General features: G+C 39.4%; 1 protein-coding gene across 1 annotated transcript in view; it reads left to right on the top strand.

Annotated features, from left to right (window-relative positions):
• The window catches only part of Qser1 (glutamine and serine rich 1), a 64,481-nt gene extending 45,148 nt beyond the window's left edge, over window positions 1-19,333 (top strand). The window contains exons 8-12 of the mRNA XM_028767107.1: window positions 6,415-6,552; window positions 8,484-8,581; window positions 11,685-11,837; window positions 13,920-14,015; window positions 15,475-19,333. Of these exons, the coding sequence (XP_028622940.1) occupies window positions 6,415-6,552; window positions 8,484-8,581; window positions 11,685-11,837; window positions 13,920-14,015; window positions 15,475-15,615 (626 nt within the window). The 3' untranslated portion in view covers window positions 15,616-19,333. The remainder of the gene's footprint in view (window positions 1-6,414; window positions 6,553-8,483; window positions 8,582-11,684; window positions 11,838-13,919; window positions 14,016-15,474) is intronic.
• The last annotated feature ends 2,438 nt before the right edge of the window (window positions 19,334-21,771 follow it).

Raw genomic sequence — 21,771 nt, 5'->3', positions numbered from 1 at the left:
GTGGATAATTTTATTCGAACACAGCCCCATAGATACTGTTTGGAAATACATGATTTCATATAGTTGCAGTTGTGAATTGTAGTACAGAGGCCATGTGACCAAGCAAAAACTAAACTATCCACCATATGACTCTTGAGGAAATTTTACCAACTCACATTCTTCTAAAACAACAGTAAAGACAAAGGAAGATGAAGGGAAAATGGAAGGCAGAAGCTAAGCTAAAGCTGAAAATTTTGGGGTCTTTATAAACAAAAGAAAGTTTTTGGAAGAACTCAATAAAAAGCAACATGAAGAAATTTTAAATTTAATTATTAGACCAGTTTCAGGCAAAAATGGTATCAGAACCTGAGTAGTGGAAATAGGAATGAAAGAGGAGAATCGAAAGTGGTTTTGTTTTGTTTTGTTTTGTTTTGTTTTGTTTTGTTTTGTTTTGTTTTGTTTTGTGACAGAGTCTCCCTAAGTAGTCCTGGTTGTCAGGGAGCTGACTATGTAGACCAGGCTGTCTTATAACTCTCAGAGATCAGCCGGGCGGTGGTGGTGCACATCTTTAATCCCAGCACTTGGGAGGCAGAGGCAGGTGGATTTCTGAGTTCGAGGCCAGCCTGGTCTACAGAGTGAGTTCCAGGACAGCCTGGGCTATAAGAGAAACCCTATCTCGAAAAAAAGAAAAAAAAGAAAAGAAAAACTCACAGAGATCCTCTTGCCTTTGCATCCTGAGTGCTTGGATTAGGGCACGTGTGGTTTTGTTGTTGTTAGTTGTCCTCTGACCTGTATATATGCACTGTGACAAACGTGTAATATGTGTACACATACAAGATAAGTAAGTATAAATTAAATATTCAAGGTAGAAGCATATATATTAGTACTATAAGGAAGTTCACTGTCCAGTATATATATTTAAAGCCTTATTGTACTTCCTGCAGTTATCAGTACTTATTGCTTAGAATAGGAGGGCTTAGGTTCTTAATTTGTAATTATACCCTCAGGTAAAAAGGGAAATTTTCTTGCATAAAGTAACATGGTAGACCACTAGGTGTCACTAGTTAAGCAGTGTGTTCAGACCTTTAAGACAATTACCTATAATACAGGTTTGTTTTATTTATTTATTTATTTATTTATTTTGGTTTTTCGAGACAGGGTTTCTCTGTGTAGCTCTGGCTGTCCTGGAACTCACTCTGTAGACCAGGCTGGCCTTGAACTCAGAAATCTGCCTGTCTCTGCCTCCCAAGTGCTGGGATTAAAGGCGTGCGCCACCACCGGCCGGCATAATACAGGTTTAGATGCTGGTGATTTTATTTTCATGTGTAGGGTTTGTGTGTATGCTTGCATGTGTGCATGTATATGTAAATGTACATATGCCATGGCACATGTGCAGGTCAGGGCACACATTGGGGGAATCAGTTCCTTCCTCCCATGTAGGTCCAGGAATCAGTCCAGTTGTCAAATGTGACACAGGAAGTATCTTTACCCACTAAACTATCTACAGGCTTATGGTGTTTGTATGTATGTATGTATGCATTTATTTGTGTATTTATCCATTCATTCATTTGGTTTTTTTGAGACTTTCTTTGTGTAGTCCTAGCTGTTCTGGGATTCACATTGTAGACCAGGCTGACCTTGAACTTGAGATCCACTTCTTTCTGTCTCCCAAGTGCTTGGGATTATAGGCATCTGGCACCACACCTGGCCAGTCTGGTAGTAATTTTTAAACTCTTTCAGAATATTCTTTTGTTTTTTCTTCAGAATATTCTTACAGTCTTGAAGTGCATTGAGGATTCCAAATAGACTCAATCTATTTAGATTTACTAAGTAGCAATTAAATTAAAATAATGTTTAAAATATTTGTAAGTGATCAGTTCTTACTTAATACAATTGGCTCTATTTTTATATTTGCTGTGCATTCCATTAGTTACTATGTATTAGTTTAGTTTAAAAATGTGAAGAAAACATGTTGGGAAGACAATTTTAACTGTCTTTTCAGATAATTACCAATTATACATAAACCTGACAATTACAGTTTTAGCTATTTATGTATATGAGTAGTGTGTGTGTGTGTGTGTGTGTGTGTGTGTGTGTGTGTGTAGGTAGTTACGCCATTTGTATGCAGGGTACTGTAAAGGTGCATAGGATCTCCTGGAACTGAGTTACATAATGGTTGTAAATGACCCTGTGGATGCTGAGAACCAAACCTGGGTCCTCTGCAAGAGCAGCAAGTGCTCTTAACCACGGCGCCATCTTTCCAGCTCCTTCCCATGAATCTTATCACCCCAAATATATGCTGTGTAATCATTAGGCAGTGGCTTTCTATTTTCCCCTACTCCAGTTGCTGGTAACCTAACCTTTTTTTTTTTTATTTTATTTTCTAATGTTTTTTTAAAGAATTATTTTATGTATATGAGTACACTGTAGCTGTCTTCAGACACACCAGCCAGAAGAGGGCATCAAATCCCATTACAGTTGTGAACCACAGTGTGGTTGCTGGTAATTGAACTTAAGACCTCTGGAAGAGCAGTCAGTGCTTGTAACCACTGAGCCATCTCTCCGTCCCCACTACCCTTTTTTTTTTTTTTTTTTTTTTTGAGACAGGGTTTTTCTGTATATCTTTGGCTGTCCTGGAACTCACTCTGTAGACCAGGCTAGCCTCAAACTTTTTTTTTTTTTTTTAAATTTACTGTGTTGTTTGTTTATTACCATGTGAGTGTGTGTATGATGTATGTTGGTGTGGTTGAACTTGTTCAACCATGATCCCAAAGAGCATAACAAGCCTCTGAGTCATGTTGCTGACCCTCTAGCCCTTTTTTTTTTCCCTGAATTTTCTTACACATATGGAGTCATATATTATGTTCTTATGTTTGGGGTTTTTGACTTAGCATGTTTTCAAGGTTCACCTGTGTTAACAGCACATGCGAGATACTATGTACATGGAGGTTAAAGGACAAGTTAGTTAAGGAAGTCGGTTCTCTCCTTCCACAGTGTGTATTTTGGGTATTGAACTCGGGTTATCAGGCTTGCAGCTGCTGCTTTTACTGATTTTGCTTTCTCGCTGGACATCATTGTGCTTGTGACTTCCATTTACCTATTAACTACGGATGCTTACTAGCGATATTTGTATATCTTCTTTGCAGGAATGTCTCTTCAAATCCTTACTTGCTTCTGGGGTCAGTTTCTAGACAGGATTTCTCTGTATAGTCCTGGCTCTCCTGTTCATCTGTGGACCAGGCTGGGCTTGTACTCAGAGATCCTACCTCTGCCTCCCAAGTGCTGGAATTAAAGGTGTGTGCCACCACCACCAGAGTGAATTGCTAGCTTATTATTGGAATGGTTCCTTGTCCTTTTGTGGTTAAATTTAGAATTTCTTAATTTTTGCCTCTGAGTTGAACTTGTTTTTTGAGACAGGGTCTCTGTAGCCCAAGCTAGCTTCCAATTCTATACAGCTCAAGATGGCTTTGAATTCCTGATGCCCCTGCCTCTTCCTTATCAATACTGAGATTATTGTGTGCCTCACTTCAACTGGCTCTATTCTAGGCTTTAAACTTTTATTATATGCATGATTTGAAAATATTAATTCCCATACTATATGGTGTCTTTTTAAATGTTTTACATTCTGATGGAGCCCAACTTACTAATTCTATTTCTTGTGCCTTTGTTGTGGTTAAAATCAAATCCAAGGACATTAGCATTTAAATTTTTCTTCTTAAAAAGTATTTTATATGTAGGTCCTGTTTTATTTTAGAATATTTAAAAAATAACATTTAGGGTTGGGGTGTGGCTTAGTAGTAGAAAGTTTGTCTGACATGCACGGGACCCTGATTTCAGTCATAAGTATAGAAAAATAATTCAGTAATGCCACTAATGATATCATCAGTGAGTCTTTAAATACTGTGAAGCTGTTCAGCTTACAATAGTGGATACAAGTTTTCTAGAATTGAACTACATCTTATTGATAAGTACTGTAAGGCTTTAGGTTGTTATTTTGCTTTTGAGACAGGATCTTACTATGTACCAGTGGCTCTCACTACGCACTTACTATGTGCTATGTAGTCCAGATCTACCTGCCTCTACCCTCAAAGGGCTATAATGGGAGCCACCATGCCCAGCCTGGTTTTCATTTTGGACTCAGGGTTTTCATGACTTAGAACTAACAGACACTTTTTAAATTGTTAATTATGTGGTGTGTGTCTGTCTGTCTTGTCCATGTTTGTCTGTGTGTCAGAATGTGCATTTGTGCATTTGAGTGCAGTGCTTGCAGAAGTCAAATGGGTACATTGAATCCCTTGGAACTGGAGTTACAGGCAGCTGTGATCTGCACACTATGGGTCCTGTGAATAAAATTGCATCCTCCCCAGGAACAGTGTATGTTCTTAATCAGTGAGCCATCTCTCCAGTTCCCAATTTTGGTCTTATTTTAAGACTTATTTTCATTTTCTAGGTATGACTGTTTTGCTTGTATTTATGTATATGTACCCCATTTGTGCCTCCTGCCCACAGAGGCCAGAAAAGGACATCAGTTTTTTCTTAGAATTCCAGTTTCAACCAAGTTTTCTGAAAGAGTGTCCAGTGCCTTTAACTGGTGAGCTATCTCTCCAGTCCTGGCCTTTATTGAACTCTTAACCCTCATACCTCTAAGAGGCTTCCTGAGTGCTAGGATTACAGTCATATGCCACCAATCCTATTTAATCCTGCAGTCTTGGATAGAATTTAATATGCATAGGCTATGTTTGCATTTAAAAATTAATACATGTCACTAGAATTCTGTAATAATTGAAGTGTAGAAATAAAGAGAGTTGGATGTGGTGATGCGCTCTTAATCCCAGCACTTAGGAGGCAGAGGCATGGGGATCTCTGAGTTCAGGGCTAGCCTGGTTCTACAAAGTGAATCCAGGGCAGCCAGGGCTTATTACAAAGAGAAACCTTGTTTGAAAAACAAACAAAAAGAAATAAGGAGGAAATATCTTTTTTTGTGCATGTCTTGTAGTGTTTTGTTTGGTTTGGTTTCTTGAAATAAGAGTCTTACTATGTAGCCTTAGCTGGTGTGCAATTTATGTAGACCAAGTTGGTCTTAAACTCACAGAGCTCCTTCTGCCTCTGCCTCTGACTACCATCACTATGCCAACTCTTGGCTTCTTTACTAGTTGTAGAGACATCATTGAGACTCCAGCCAGGTGTCTTAAAGTGTGGGATGTCAAAAGAGAAACTAGCTCTCACCTGCCGTGTGTCAAATGCTACTGTGGTGCCAGGCCTTGAAGTTAAGTGGGAAGATTTTTTTTTTTTTTGGTTTTTCGAGACAGGGTTTCTCTGTATAGCCCGGGCTGTTCTGGAATTCACTCTGTAGACCAGGCTGGCCTCGAACTCAGAAATTCGCCTGCCTCTGCCTCCCAAGTGCTGGGATTAAACGTGTGCGCTACCACCGCCCGGGAAGATTTTTCTATGTGCAAGTTTTAACACCATTCTTAACTCCACCACTAGCAAGGCTCTGTTTTAGAAAGCTACCAGTCTAGGTTTTGTTCTGTATTACAAGTGCCACAGTGCTGTCCTGATGACTCGTACCCATAATATCAGCACTTGGGAGGTTAATGTTTTTGAACACTGCTAAGTGCAAAACCCTGCATCAGCAGAACAAAGCAAGCTCTACCATGAATGTGAGTGTTATGTATACCAGGCTAGCCTTAAGCACAGTATGTTGATGTTGGTGACCTTGAACTCTCAGTCATCCTGCCTCACCTACTAACTACAGGGATTGCAGGTGTGAGTCACCACAGTTTGACTCATCTAGAATGTTTTTGTCTGTGTCTGTGCTTGGGTGTGCTTTTCATGTGTGTGTGTTGATGCACATGCATGTGTATAGGCCAGAGGTTGCTGTCTAGTGCCTTCTTTCATTCCTCATCACCTTTTTCTTTCCTGAGACAGAGCCTTCCATTTGAACCTGGAGCCTAATGATTGGGCAAGAATGGCTGGCCAGCAAGTTTCCGAGGATCCTCCTGTCTCTACCTTCCCAGTGCTAAGACTAAAAGTGTGCCCTGCCAGGCATGGTGGAACATGCTTTTAATCCCAGCCCTTGGGAGGCGGAGTCGGAGGCAGGAGGATCTTTGTGAGTTCAAGGCCATCTTTGTGAGTTCAAGGAATCGAGTTCCAGGACACCCAGGGCTGTTACATAGAGAAATCATGTTTGAAAAATAAACAAAAATATGTGGGTAACTGGAGATCTGAATTCAGATCTTCATGTTTCACAGCCAACACTTTACTGACTGAGTCATCTCCCCCACCCTATCTGAGTTGTCTGTAAACAAAGAATCAAAAAGAATTAAATTGGAAGAAATTATGTCTTCAGTCTTGTTTGTAGGCTACTGATCTGAAACACAGTATTAAAGTTGTCTGAGAGGAAGAATTGAGTGTCCTGTCTCTTATTCATCCTAGGCTTTGAGACTCAAACTCCCTCCGTCTCCCGGTTTCTGAACACAAGAGCAATGAAGGAAACGTTCAAGAGTTACATGGAGTTGCTTGTTAGCATTGCTCTGGATCCTGACACCATGCAAGCCCTAGAAAAGAGCAATGGTATGGCCTACTAAGAAGCTCACTCAAAAGTTTTTGTTTAGTGCAGGGCAGTGGTGGCGCACACACCTTTATTCCCAGCACTTGGGAGGCAGAGGCAGGCGAATTTCTGAGTTCGAGGCCAGCCTGGTCTACAGAGTGAGTTCCAGGACAGCCAGGGCTATACAGAGAAACCCTGTCTCGAAAAACCAAAAAAAAAAAAAAAAAAGTTTTTGTTTAAATAAATTTTCTCACTGTTGTCTCTTGTTTTATTTTGTTGTTTATTCTTGGGGGTTGGTTGGTTTGTAAGCAATGCCTCATAGGCATTTATATAGGCAAGGCTGGCCTGGAACTCCCAGATACCCAGGCCTCTGCCTTGCAAGTGCTGGGACTAAAGGTGTGCACTACCACTCTTGGCCATCTTTATTTCTATAATTAAAATTATTACAGAACTCTATGACATGTACTAATTTTTTAATGCAAATATAGCCTTTGCATATATAAAATTTCAATGGCAAGACTGCAGAACATGACTATAATCTCAGCATTTGAGTCGCAGAGGCATGGGGATCTCTGTGTATGCTGCCATACTTGACATTTTTTTCCCCTAATGCTTGCTGTTACTTGTTTATATAATTGTGGTATGTGTAATGGTAAATTAACAGTTTCATAACCCCAGCTATTTAATATGTTACCAAAAATGGTTAATTTGTTTCTGTCATATTGTTACTCTCCCCTTTTCTAACATAACCATTCTGACTCATTTTTGACAATGGGTTATAATTCCTTTTCTTGCCCTACTTTGTCTTTGCCCCAAATTCCGGTGAACTAAGAATATCTTACCTTGGCCGGGCGGTGGTGGTGCACGCCTTTAATCCCAGCACTTGGGAGGCAGAGGCAGGCAGATTTCTGAGTTCAAGAGTTTGAGGCTAGGCTGGTCTACAGTGAGTTCCAAGACAGCCAGGACTACACAGAGAAACCCTGTCTCGGGGGGAAAAAAAAGAATATCTCACCTTGGTGTGGTGGTACACACCTTTAATCACAGCATTCAGGAGTCAGACACAGGTGTATCTGAGTTCTAGGCTAGCTAGAATTACATAGTGACACCCATTGTCAAACAAACAAACTCTTTAATTCTTGTTTATACTCAGTAACTTAGAATGTTAAACCAGTTTGTATTTGTAGCAATATGTTTGGTAGATAATAAATGAGATTTAGAGAAGTTACTCTTCTTTCTGGTGATCATTGTTTTGTTTTAATTGAGATAAGGTGCTAGGCACGGTGGTGCACACGTTTAATCCCAGCATTTGAGAGGCAGAGGCAGGCGGATCAAAGCTAACTTGGTCTATATACCATGTTCTGTACCAGTCAGAGCTGACTATGTAATGACTTGTCCCTCCACAATAGAGAGAAAAGGCAGGACTGGGGCAGCAGATGCCATTGCTGTGCAGAGTTGCTGCTGCTTTCTTGCTTTTTTGATAAACTGACTTTGCAGGCTGACCTTTGTTCTGAAAGCTAAACCTTGTCTGTTTAGAGACAAGGTTTCTCTGTGTAGCCTTGGCTATTCTTAAACTCAAAGATCTGCCTGCCTCTACCTCCAGCATGCTGGGATTAAAGGCGTGCGCCACTACCTCTAGCTTAATTAAATGCCTATTTCTTAAAAGCTGTATTATACATAAGCCATCAAATTTAATGTCGTCTAATGTACAGATGGTTTGACGTTCCCCTTCAAAAGGAGCGTGTTATAAATGTTTCTGTTGGATGGGCGGTGGTGGTGCACGCCTTTAATCCCAGCACTTGGGAGGCAGAGGCAGGCGGATTTCTGAGTTCGAGGCCAGCCTGCTCTACAGAGTGAGTTCCAGGACAGCCAAGGCTACACAGAAAAACCCTGTCTCAGGGGGAAAAAAAATGTTTCTGTTGATTGCTTATCTTGTTAAAATAAATTATTATTTCAGATGAGCTACTTTTACCACATATGAAAAAAATAGATGGGATGCTGAATGATAACCGGAAAAGACTTCTTGTGAATCTGCATTTGGACCAGCCGTTCAAGGTATTTCCTGTTAGTGATGTCATTAGCAAGCCTCAGAACAGTCAGTCTCAAACAAATAGAAAGAAAAGCTAGCTAAAGTCATTCTCACTTCAGTAATTTGTAAAAATATAACAAGATTTGTTTATGCATTATAAGTCTGTTCAGCATATTTTTTAGCTTTTTGTTTGGGTGTTTTATGTTTAAATTTATTTTTCAGTCATTTATAGGTAATATTCCTTCTATGATTTTTTGTTTGTTTTGTTTTGTTTTGTTTTGTTTTGTTTTGTTTGAGACAGGATTTCTCTGTGTAGCCCTGGCTGTCCTGGAACTCACTCTGTAGACCAGGCTGGCCTCAAACTCAGAAATCCGCCTGCCTCTGCCTCTGCCTCTGCCTCCCAAGTGCTGGGATTAAAGGCATGTGCCACCACCGCCCGGCTCCTTCTATGATTTTTACCATGTTTTCCAAAAGTAGTTTTCTTAAACTGTCGTATTCAAGTCTGTGTCCCTTATATGTTTTTATTATTTTTCAAAGACAAATTTTTATTTTCTGTGTATAGATTAGTGTTTTGTTTGCATGTACTACATGCAAAATGTGCGTACAGTCCCGTTATAATTTCTAAAAATGTACACATTTTAGAATGGAGAGATGACTTAGCAGTGGGCCAGGTTGGGTTCCCAGCACCTACACAGTGGCTCACACCTATCCGTAACTCCAGACTCCATTGCCCTCTTCTGCCACACACATGATCCAAATAACACTCAGGCATCACCCTCATATACATTAAATCTTAAAAATAATGTAAAGAAATTTTATACTTCCACATTGTATCTTGAATTAAAGATTAGCTCAGTGTGTAGGAACATACTTTAACACTTGGAAGGTGGAGGCAAGATGAGGAATTCTGTTTTTTACTATTAATGTACTTTTAGCAACATAAGTTGGTATTTTTGTTGCTCGCAATATAGAACTGAAAGATAATTTGAATTCAGAAAATTTATCATAAAAGTTATTCAGTCCAGAAAACCTCCCAGGATTCCTTTTTAATGCATATTGTCCTGACTATCTGTTATGTCTACTTCACCGGAGTTTGTTATTGTCTCCATTGATGGTAATTACATACATAAGTGAGAAAAGTTAATTCTTTTCTTTTTTTTGAGATTTCTTTATTTTATGTATATGAGTACACTGAACATGTGGTTGCTGGGAATTGAACTCCAGACCTCTAGAAGAATAGTCAGTGCTCTTAACCACTGAGCCACCTCTCCAGCTCTGTTAAATATTCTTGAAATGCTTCAAATAGACTAAGAAAAATGTTTACTTTAGAAATAATTAGCACTATGAGAACATGGTGGATCATACCTGTAAGTTCAGCATTCTTGAGGTTGTGGCAAGAGGATGACCATAAGTTCCAGACCAAGTTGGCCTATATAATAAGCTTCTATCTTTAAAAACAAAAAAGAAAAACTAAACGAGAAATATGTTACATGGAGTTAGGGGCTGATAGTTCAGTGAGCAGTAGAATGCTTGCCTAAAACACATTAGCCAGGTTCAATGCTCTGTACAATCCCCAAATAAAGGAAGGAAAAAATACTGGCACCATTTGCTATCATAAACTTGGTGCCTTTTTAATTAGATTATTTAACTTTTATGTGTGTCTTATCTACATGCGTATAAGTGCACCACAGTCATGCAGTGCCCTTAGAGGTCAGAAAACAGCATCCAGCCCCTACTAGTACTGCAAATTACAAACAGTTGTAAGCCTTCATGTAGATGCTAGGAACCAGCCCTGCTCCTCTGCAAGAGCAGAGTGTTTAACCACTGACATATCTCCCTAGTCCCAAGACTGTAATTTTATAATATGTCCTAACACTTGTAACGTTGGTGGTGCTCTGTCTTTACCCTGAGGGATCTTTAGCATTGTATCCTCAATGTAATTTGGAAAATATAGTTTACAATCTATTTTTAGTCTTTAAGTTCCGTTTGTTGTAATTGGCAATTCTAGATCCAGAATTGTTTAAGCAAGATATTTTTTAAGTGCAGAGTCCCTTTGTATGTGGTAAAAGCACAAGTAATGTGCGGTAGAACTTGATGGTAGCTCTTCTGTAGATATGCAAAAGTTTTACTATGTCAGATTTCATTTCCCTGTTATACTTAGAACTAAGAAAATTTTTAGTTTTTAAAATGTACTGTTTTCAGGTTCACAATACCAGTTTGTAAAATGTGTCAGTCTGGAATAGAACTATGAAAATTAAATTACATTCTGAATCATAAATGTAACAGCACTTTCAACTCTTTACTGTCATAATAATTCATGCTGTTGCTAGCTAAATCGAATGTTAGCAGACTGTGGTTTGCAGGGGTTATTCTGTTACTTTGTGCAGCCTCTCAGGTCACAGTGCCTTACCCAGCAGGTAGGGGCACCAATGTCAGTGGGTTTTGAAGACTAGACTAGGACTGGCTCTGCTCTGTGGCCACTGCATCGTCACATGTAGATAAGACACACATAAAAGTTAAATAATCTAATTAAAAAGGCACCAAGTTTATGATAGCAAATGGTGCCAGTATTTTTTCCTTCCTCTATTTGGGGATTGTACAGAGCATGTGGCTACCTGCCTGTGGAGAGCACACTATCAAACTCTGGTTCAAGATCTTATCTCACAAGTTCTTTCTATTTGGACAAGGAAGCAAGAGAAGTAAGACAGGAAACAGCCATTATTTTTACTGTCTGTCTTCTTTCCACGTCTTCGTTTAGAGTCTGATGACTCACTGTAGCTGGTTTACCGCTGGTTCAAGGTATTAGTCACGGTTTAAGTGATAAGAGCTTTGAAGAATGCATATGTTCCTACTTTCCAATCAGAGAGGGATTACTAATAGTAACTTAGGAGTTCCTTCAGCATGGTGTACTGTTGCTTAAAAAATTAGGACATATTATTAGCCTGGATTCAAGGAATGGAAAGACAATCCAAACCATGGGGAGAAAGTACAAAGAACTTATAACTAAATCCAAGCTGTAGCCTCCCACATGGTTATATGTGTGTGCTTGTGTGTGTATACGTTTTGAATGGCTGAGTTCAGATTAGTTTTCTTCTGATGTCAGTTATATCATCCTTCATTATTTTAAAGAATGCTTTGGAAAGTTTTCCTGAACTGACAATTATTACTCGAGACTCAAAAGCAAAGAGTGGAGGATCTACTATTTCGAAAATCAAAATGAATGGCAAAGCTTATAATAAGAAAACTCTAAGGACTTCTAAAACAACCACTAAGTCTGCACAGGTAAGAATGTAGTGCTTAATAAATGGTTATACATTGTCCAATTAACACAGCTCTGATGAAACCATTATAGAGTAATAAGGGAAACTAACCCATGTGTAAGTTTATGTGTTTGTATATAGTTTTAAACTAATGTTTAATTCATTAAAATATTTGTATATTTTGAAATATGTATGCATTATAGAGAAGTAAACATGAAAATTAATGTTTTGCCTATCCAAAGTTATGTGTGCAGAGTTTGGAATCACATGTATTAGTGTGTATATATAGTATAAGCTTGAATATTAATATACCTCTAAGTCACTAAAATGACATGTGCTCATCTCCACAGTATACATTATTGCAGTCTTTTCAGTGTAACAATTTCATATAAGAATTGTATTCTGAGCTCAGTAGGAATGGCACATGCCTTTAATATCAGCACTCAGGAGGCAGAAGCAGGTGGGTCTCTTGAGTTTGAGGCCAGCCTGGTCTACAGATAGACTTCCAGGACAGCCAAGGCTACACAGAGAAACCATGTCTCGAAAAACAACTTATTTTGTAAGCCAGGTATGGTGGTGGTGCACGCCTGAATCCTAGCACTTGTCCGGTGAAAGCAGAAAGATCAGGAGTTTCAGGACAGCTTCAAGCTACATAGCAATATCAAGGGGAGCCTGTGCTATATGTCTCCGACAAAAACTAGAAATAAATAGGTAGCTACTACAAAATTGTATTTAAGAAAAATCCAGAGTGCCAGTGAACATGGTGTCACGCATTTTTAATCCCAGAGAGAAGCAGTGGGAGCTCTGTTAGATCCTATCTCAGAAAACTATGGTTCGCGCTCTCTCTCTCTCTCTCTCTCTCTCTCTCTCTCTCTCGCTCGCTCGCTCTCGCTCGCTCTCTCTCCCTCCCTCCCTCCCTTTCTCCCTCCTTCCCTCTCCCCCTCCCCCTTTCCCTCTCCCTCTCTGTCCTCCCTCTTCTCCTTTTCTTCTCTTTTTGAGACAAGGTCTCACTATACTGACTTGACTTGCTTTATAAACCAGGTTGGCTTTAAACTCAGACTCATCTTCTTCTGGAGTGCCAAGATTAAAACCATATGCTAGCTGGGTGGTGGTGGCACACACCATTAATCCCAGTACTTGAGAAGCAGAGGCAGGTAGATCTCTGCGATTGAGGCCAGCCTAGTCTACAGAGTAAGTTCCACAACCTCCACACAGAGACACTGTCTTGAAAAACCAAAGATAAATGAAGTTAAATCATATGCCATCATGCTTGATTTAAAATTGTTTACTTTATTCAAAGAAAAGACAGACCCCCATTAATTGTCTCTTGGACAACTACAACAAAACACTTTGTGACTTTATAGTGTGCCAAGTTCAGTTCTAAGTACTAGAGTACTAGAGAGATGGCTCTTTCATACCTGTATACATAGTCAGAGCACTAGAATAAATCAAAGCACTAGAGGTACCGTAGTAACACTTAGTAAAAACTCCATGTTTTCATATAATTTCTATTTAATGGATAAACATGCAATGATATACAGAAATAAACAGAAAGTTATCCAAGTTGTAGGTAGGTAAAAAATGTGTTAGAACCTGTGTGAGGTGCATGTTGTGGGTCTATATGTATTGGGTGATTTTTTTTTTTTTTTTTGGTCTTGTCAGAAAAGCAATGTTGGGAGTTAAATGGCAGGAGGATCAGGGGTTCAAAGCTAGCCTCAACCTCATGGAACCTGTTTTAAGAAAGAAATAGAAGTCCTGTAATCCCGGCACTGGGAAGGCAGGCAGATCAGAGTCCTACACACACCCCCTCCCCGAGCTGCAGAGGGATACCCTGACTCAGCAACAGGAGGATACAGCAGACAATGCTTCCACTCTTTTGCTATCTAAAATGTTTCTATGTAGATTTTTTTAAATAATGCTAGTTTGTTTTTCAAGTGGCATGTACTCATAACATGATAAAATTTGATTAAAATATAATTTAAGTTTAAGCTCCTATGTATATGAATCTAGCCTCATACCTCACCATATATGACATTTTTCAGGTTCTTGTATAATTACTTCTGATGTTACATGAAAAGTACCTGTGACTGTCTTTCTGTTTTAGGAGTTTGCTGTTGATCCAGAGAAAATACAGTTATATTCATTGTATCATTCACTCCATCACTATAAATACCATGTTTATCTGATATGTAAGAATGAGGTAATTTCTTTTTATTTATTTAAAATGAAATGACATGTTTTTCTAAAAAAAGTGTTTGTTTGGGGGGAGGAGGGTTGATGTTGTTTGTTTTTCCAAGACAGGGTTTTCCTGTTTAGCCCTAGTTGTACGAGAACTTACTCTGTAGACCAGGCTAGCCTTAAACTCACAGAGGTCTGCCTGGCTCTGTTTCCCAAGTGCTGGGATTAAAGGTGTGCACCACCACTGCTTGGCTCACTAACACCTATCTATTCTACCCAGTACTTTAAAGTGTGTGTGTGTACACGTGCATTTAAAATTTATTTTTATTCTATGTGATGAAGTGTTTTACCTGTATGTATGTCTGTGCACCATGTTTGTAATGTGTTCTCAGAGGTCAGAAGAGGGCATTGAGCTTCTGGAACTCGAATGCAGACAGTTGTGAGCTTCCACGTGGACTGTGGAGAACAAACCCAGGTCTTCAAGGGCAGTGACTGCTGTAACTGCTGAGCCTTCTAAAGCCTCATAGTACTAGTTTTATGAGTATCAGTTTAAATTAGCAGAGCTAAACCTGATGTGTTAGGCAACAGCCTCAAATAGACAGATGTTCTTAAGTCTAAAGGAGAAAGCAAAGATGGTAGATGCAAATTATGTTGATTATTTTGACAGTGTTATGAGTTAGCTTTCACATCAGTATTTGACATTTGGAGAATGCTGAAGACATAGCTCACTCAGTGGTTTAGTGCACTGGCTACTCTTAAAAGAGGACCTGGGCTTTATAGCACCCATATGGAGGTTCACAACCATCTGTAACTCGAGTTCCAAGGAAGCTGATACCCTCTTATGGCTTATGTAGGCATTAGGTACATGGGTGGGTACATATATATGCATTCAGGCAAAACACCCTACAAATATTTGTTATTGACTTTTAAGACAATTGGAAGGAAATTCTAAAGCATGAAGCAGCTGGGTAGTTGGTGGCACATGCCTTTAATCCCAGCACTTGGGAGGCAGAGGCAGGAGGATCTCTGAGTTTGAGGCTAGCCTGGTCTACAGAGCTAGTTCCAGAACAGCCTTGACTCCACAGAGAAACCTTGTTTTGAAAAATAAAACAAAATAAGGCATGAAGCACTGTACTAAGACTTCTACTCTGCCCTGTGGAGCCCAGAGACTAGGAGTAGATCTCATCCAAACTTACCTGGGGGGAAAATCCTTTGCTATGGCTGGGATAAGTGAGTGAGACCGATTGGTTGAAAGGCAGGGTCACTCCTCTAATCCCTGCACTCAGGAGGATCACTGTGAATTCAGACCTGCTCTATATAGTGAGCTCTGGGTTAGCCAAGACTACATAGTAAGGACCTGTCTCATTTCAAAACAAAAACAAAACCAGTACTACCTGCAGGTGTGTTTGTAAGGCTTTAGAAAGGATTTAAGTTTAAAGTGGTATGTGTAAACTAATGCAACAATTTATTTCTTATTTTAGATATCATCTGTGCAGAAAAAAAATGAAGATTTAGGACAGGAAGAAATTGTTCAACTTTGTATGAAAAATGTAAAGTGGGTGGAGGACCTATTTGAAAAATTTGGAGAACTTCTAAATCATGTACAACAGAAATGCTCCTAACATTTCTACAGAATCCCACCTTTTTATAGCACTAATGAAGTGTGGAAGGCTAGTGTCACAAATAATCCAGTCCTCTGACACAGGCCTCTTGTAGCATCCCCTGCCATGGGAACTGTGACCAGACCTTTGCTGAAGACAGTGGTGCTACCGAGGAAGCCAGTCCTTTTTTTCCTAATGAATGGTTTCTCTATTGTGTAAACTGTGGGGTGACTGAAACATTTAGAAACATCTTTTGTCAAATGATAAAGCATGCACTAAGTATAGTTTTATTGCTAGAGAAATAAAATTGACGTGATCTGACTTTTCCCCCATGACGTGTCAGAACTAAAGAGACAGCAGAAAGCATTCGTGTCTGGCCACAGTGCAGAAAGTATTCTGCTGTGGAAAGAGATCTAGTGTGTGGCATCCTGTATAACAGTGTCTTCAGTTAAAACATGAGACTCAAGCTGCGCTCTGCTCTGTGGCCTCTTTTAACATGTCTGGGAAAAGGTGTGGAACTGTGCAATTCTATGACTGCTTTTTGTGTCTAGTTACATTGTGATGAAAAAAAAAGTGACGTACTATTTTCCCTGTTTCAAAGAAAAGTATTTTTGTTTATAGTGCGTTTTTCCTTTGGAAATTTTTCAATTGTACATTTTATTTTACTAATAGTTGTATTTTTCACAAGAAAATGTGGTTTTAATTGTTCTCTCTGTACTTCATTGTTTTCAGTAAACCCTGTGCAGGTACACGTCACTTGCATCATAGATTCTGTCTTGAAGTGGACATTTTTGTTCATACCCTTTAGCCATAGTATTACTCAGAATATTCATTCGGTGCTAGAATTAGTTTAGCTTTATAAATGGGACTGTGTGAAACACTGCATTTAATTTCATAAAATAAATTTCTTACCAAACTAGCACTTGATTTATAACTGATTTGTCAACATAAAAATTAACTATTGCCAGGAATAGTAGTGTGTGCCTTTAATCCCAGCACTTGGGAGGCAGAGGCAGTCAGATCTCTTTTGAGTTCAGGCCAACCTGATCTACATAGTGAACTCCAGGACAGCTAGAGCTACATACTGAGACCTTGTCCCCCTGGTAACCCCTACTCCCAAAATTAACTACTGATACAGTTTGATGGCCCAGTGGGTATATAGGCACTTGTAGCCAAGCTTGACAACCTGAGTTCTAAGACCCACACTGTGTAATAAGAGAACCAACTTCTGCAAAAGTCATGTCCCTACATAGACACATATGGATGATCAGGCTGTATGCAGTGTTACACACAGCTTTCCTGGCTCTCAGAACTGGAAGTGGAGTTCTCCTTTGGTGCCTTTAACCCGTAAGCACACTAGTGTAGCTTTCTTAAGTTTGATAGCATTTCAAGTGGTTTAGCTGAAACAGTGAATGTATTAAGTTCACATGACCTTGTGTTGTTTATTTTTGTTGCCAACAGGATGCCTTGTTTGTGAAGATTTAATAGTGTCATTCAAAACGATCGCCTTTTTAGGATTCTGAAGCAGTTGTAAATCATCAAACCTTTGTTTATGTTACCACCATTTAGTGCCTTACTCCCTATCTAGAAAGCAGTGTTACTGTCCAATGCCCAAATAAGACATCCTTACAACCTGGACAAACCTGTTGTCTTGACTTTGAGAACAGACAGTTCTTACACTTAAAACTTCAGGAAACTGACAAGAATTGAAGTTAACATGCCACTTGGTTTAAGAATAAAACACTGTTAACACTGGGTTAAAATGAATATCTGAGTTAGGCTTACATATTTATTTCTGGTGATTGTCTTATTAAAAGCAATATCCTTAGCATTTTTTACCTGCTGTTTGACTCAGTGGTACCAAGTCATGGGAATTTCTCTCCGTGGTCAAATGTTCCATTTTTTAAGGTTTTAAAAAACCTACTTTGAGAACAGAAATGACCTATTAATTAGGCTTATTTTGTGTAACGGCGATGCTGTTGGCAAGAGAATCATTAGATTTCGTTTTATAAGCAGAGGAGAGCAAGAAGCAGCCATATTCCATTCTGATAGTATTGACCCTGGACACAGTATCTTTCCAATCACCATAGAGCTGATACACCCCATATACCTTTACCTTCATCTTGAATTAAAGTATAAGGTACATGTTTGAACTTCTTTTTCATGAATAAATCTCTTAAGGTTAATATTATTAAGAAATGCCCATTTCTTTATTTTTGTTTAAAACAGGGCCTCACAATCTAGCCCAGGCTGGTCTAGAACTCAGTGTTTAGTCCAAGTTGGCTCCAGATTTATGTCAGTCCACCTGTCTTAGCCTCCAGAATGCTGGGATCATAGGTGTAAGCCACCATGCCTGGCTTTCCATTTCCTTGTGAACTGCAGTTGCCCTCTGCCTGTTCACAGCTGTGGTCGTGTGAACCATTTCACATATAGAAGATCAGGTCCTGTGATGCTCCCTCAAAACCCTGCTGTTCAGATGCAGTTCACCTCTCATTTATTCTTATAGCATAGGAAGGATCAGCCTCAGGCCTTAGAGGAAAATAGCCACAAACCAGTCCGTTCTCTATAGGAAGCTAAAGAAATGTTTAGTTGGTTAGTGTTTGCCAGGGAATTTGAAATATATGCTATAGGAAAACATTTAGATTGTAGACAAAGGTGAAGCACATGTTGCCATAAGCTAGGAAAATGTTAAGAAAGATTGGATTCTCCTACCTATAAAGATCCTGGAGGGTTGGGGATGTAGCTCAGTGCTTTACACTTGGCTAGCATGTCTGAGGCCCTGGACTCCCTCCTGAACTCTCATCCCTCAAGCACACGTAGAGGTGTGGAGTAATTTTATGTAAAAATTATTCTGTGTTGATATTTGTCACTACTCCAGAAAACTGGTTGCCAAAGGGGCCTCCTTGCCATTTTGATATAACCTAGTTACTACTTGATCCCTAATAAATCTAAATTTATGGTGACTTATCACAGTAAGTTGAACTAGAAACTGTCCATTTTCCTATGGTTTTGCCAAATTGCAAATATCAGTAAGATAGCAATTAATCATATTTTTAAATGTTTAATAAATTTTCCTATTTTTTGAAAGTTCAAAATTTATTTAAATTTCTAAAACTTGAAAATTTATAGGTGGGGTTACCCATTAGGACTATTTTCAAAGCTTCACATTTTTAAGCTAATTTTTTTTAATTAATTTACTATTTATTTTCCTTGAAGCATATAGATTCCAACCTATGGCTCTTAAGATATACCCATACAGCTGTTTCTGTTTGTGTGTTGGTGTCCATCACTGGTTCAAATGAGTGGTTGAAGAAAGGGTCTACTTCCCGTTTTCCTCAGTCCCCTCTCTGGGTACTGAATCCCCAGTGAGCTCAGCACAGGGGTTACTGATACAGCTGCGTTTCAGGTGTAGGTAACGAAGCTTAAGTATTTGCAGAATGCAATTATTTTGGTTTGTTTTAAATGTTTTAGTTTCATGGAAATGCTTTTCAAATACAGTGAAATAGCCCAGGATATGCATTAACTCGGATACACAGCTGTTGACATCTGTGTTCACAAATGCATGTTTTTGAAAATTACCTCTATAAAAAAACAACTAAGGCTAAGGATACAAAAACGTGCATTTGTAGTCCAGAATTTTCAGTTGGTCCATTATACCATGTATGGAAATGTGAAAGACAATTTTGTATATTTGTTACTAACTCAGATCATTAAAGTGAAAACAGTTTTTTAAACAAAATCAGAATGTGTTTGGATTTTTTACATTTCTGAATTAAAAGCAGCAGGTATTGTATACTAAAAGCTATAAATCAGGGGGCTGCTGAGATGGCTCAGTGGTTAAGAGCACTGACTGCTCCTCTAGAGGTCATGAGTTCAAATCCCAGCAACCACATGGTGGCTCACAACCATCTATAATGGGATCTGATGCCCTCTTGTGGGTGTCTGAAGACAGCTACAGAATACTTACATATAATAAATAAATAAAAGTTTTTTTAAAAAAACTATAAATCATGTCCATATTTCTTGGAGAATACATAAAGTATTACCAGGCTAGATTATATAGTACCAGCACGTGGAAGGCAGCAGCAAGCAATTGGAAGCCAGTTAAGGCTACATAGTGAAACCACATCTCAAACGCTAAACCCACGTATTTCAAGTGAAGTTACTGTCAACATTTAGTCTCTTGTTCAGGCTATTGAAAAAACACTGGTTTGGGGCTGGAGAGATGGCTGAGCAGTTAACACTGGCTGCTTGCTCTTCTAGAGGACCTGGGTTCAATTCCTAACAACCACATGGTGGCTGACAACTGTAACTCCAGTTCCAGGGGATCCAGTGCCTTCACACATACATGCAGGCAAAATAGCAATGCACATAAAAATAAATTATATGAAGAACTATGCTTCTAGACAAAGCTTTATAATCACAGAATAATTCAAATTTAAAAAACAAAACACTGGCCGGGCGGTGGTGGCGCACGCCTTTAATCCCAGCACTTGGGAGGCAGAGGCAGGTGGATTTCTGAGTTCGAGGCCAGCCTGGTCTACAGAGTGAGTTCCAGGACAGCCAGGGGTATACAGAGAAACCCTGTCTCGAGAAAAAAAAAAAAAAAAAAAACACTGGTTTTTCATCCCTTTACACAGAAAAGGCCTTACAAGTGCTAGAAAGATGCGTGTTCTTGCAGGAGCTCTGGTTTTGATTACCAGAGCCCACACAGCAGCTCACACTCATCCATAACTCTAGTTGCAAGAGATCTGACACCCTCTTCTGATCTCCACAAGCTCAAGGCATGCAAGACATACACAAACCCATATGCAGACAAAAACTCATAAAAGAAAAATCAGTTACCTGCCAAAGGACTTCAAGATTCTGTAAATAGCCCTAACACTGTGCTCTACTGGCTGGAAAATGCTGTTCATTCTAGTACTTTTCCACATAATACTTTAGAGACAGTCATTGAGGAGCTAGAGAGCTCCTTGGTTAAGAGCACGTGCTCTCAGGGCCCAGCTGCTCTTCTCAGTCCCCAGCAGGCAGCTCACCAGCATCCGTAATTCCAGTCCAGAGGATACAGCCTCCTTCCTCTGCTGACCTCCACCAGCATCAGGCACACACCTGGAACAAATACACGCATGCAGGCAAAACACACAAAAAGCAAAGTTATTCATATGATTTGTATTGCAAAGCTAAAGGGTACCTCTTACACTGTGTTGTTTTGTTAATGTTTCATTACTGTCTGGTACTAGCATCTTATTAAGATGTATTCACATCTCAAGAGAAGTTCTCTGAACTACTTAACCCTGTCCTTGAGATAATATTTCTGGACCTGTGAGGTTCCTTGCAAGCCTGGTGATCTGAGTTTGATCCCTAGAACCCATATAAAGCTAACTCCACAAAACGTTCTCTGGTCTCCACACGTGCTCCTTGGCAGATTTGCATTCTCTCCCCCATCATACACAAAATTTAATCAAAAACCAATACCACATCTTTTTCTTCCAAATAGAAAGATTTTATTAGGAAAAGAGTATTGGTTTGTTGTTAATGAAAGTGAAAGAAAAGGTGTGGGAAAGAGTAGGCAATCTATAGTTGATAAAGGCCTGAAATGTCCCTTCCGTTCCCAACATGGCGGAGAGGGGGGGTCAGAGGCTCTGCTTTCTACATCATCCTGTGCTGTGCCTCAACTTTGTACATCACTGTGTTCTGTGCCTTGACTTTAAAAAAAAAAGAAGTCAGTTTCAAAAAGCACCATGTTTAAAGGAAAAGCATGCTCCAAAATAAAGCTAAGCTAGGTTATTGGTCATTTTTAGTTATACATGTACCTCCTCTTCAGCTACAATGAATAATTTAGTGCTAAGTGGTTTCAAATGAAAGGAAGGTACAATTACCTATTTATTTGTCTTATCTATTTTCTGATGTTAATCAGGAGTCAAGAAATTGCCTTGTTACATGTTTTACCCATAGCTGTGTGATGCTTAGGGAAGGTGACATTTTTTTTACCCAAATAGAGATTATGATTCTTTAATTGGCTTCTAGAGTTAGTACAAAGAAACAAAGCCGGGCGGTGGTGGTTGCACGCCTTTAATCCCAGCACTTGGGAGGCAGAGGCAGGCAGATTTCTGAGTTCCATGCCAGCCTGGTCTACAGAGTGAGTTCCAGGACAGCCAGGGCTACACAGAGAAACCC

Source organism: Grammomys surdaster, unplaced genomic scaffold (genome assembly GCF_004785775.1).
Source record: "Grammomys surdaster isolate TR1022 unplaced genomic scaffold, NIH_TR_1.0 170, whole genome shotgun sequence".
Lineage (NCBI taxonomy): Eukaryota > Metazoa > Chordata > Mammalia > Rodentia > Muridae > Grammomys > Grammomys surdaster.
Note: the sequence above shows the minus strand (reverse complement) of the source record. Positions and strands in the feature narration are given on the sequence as shown.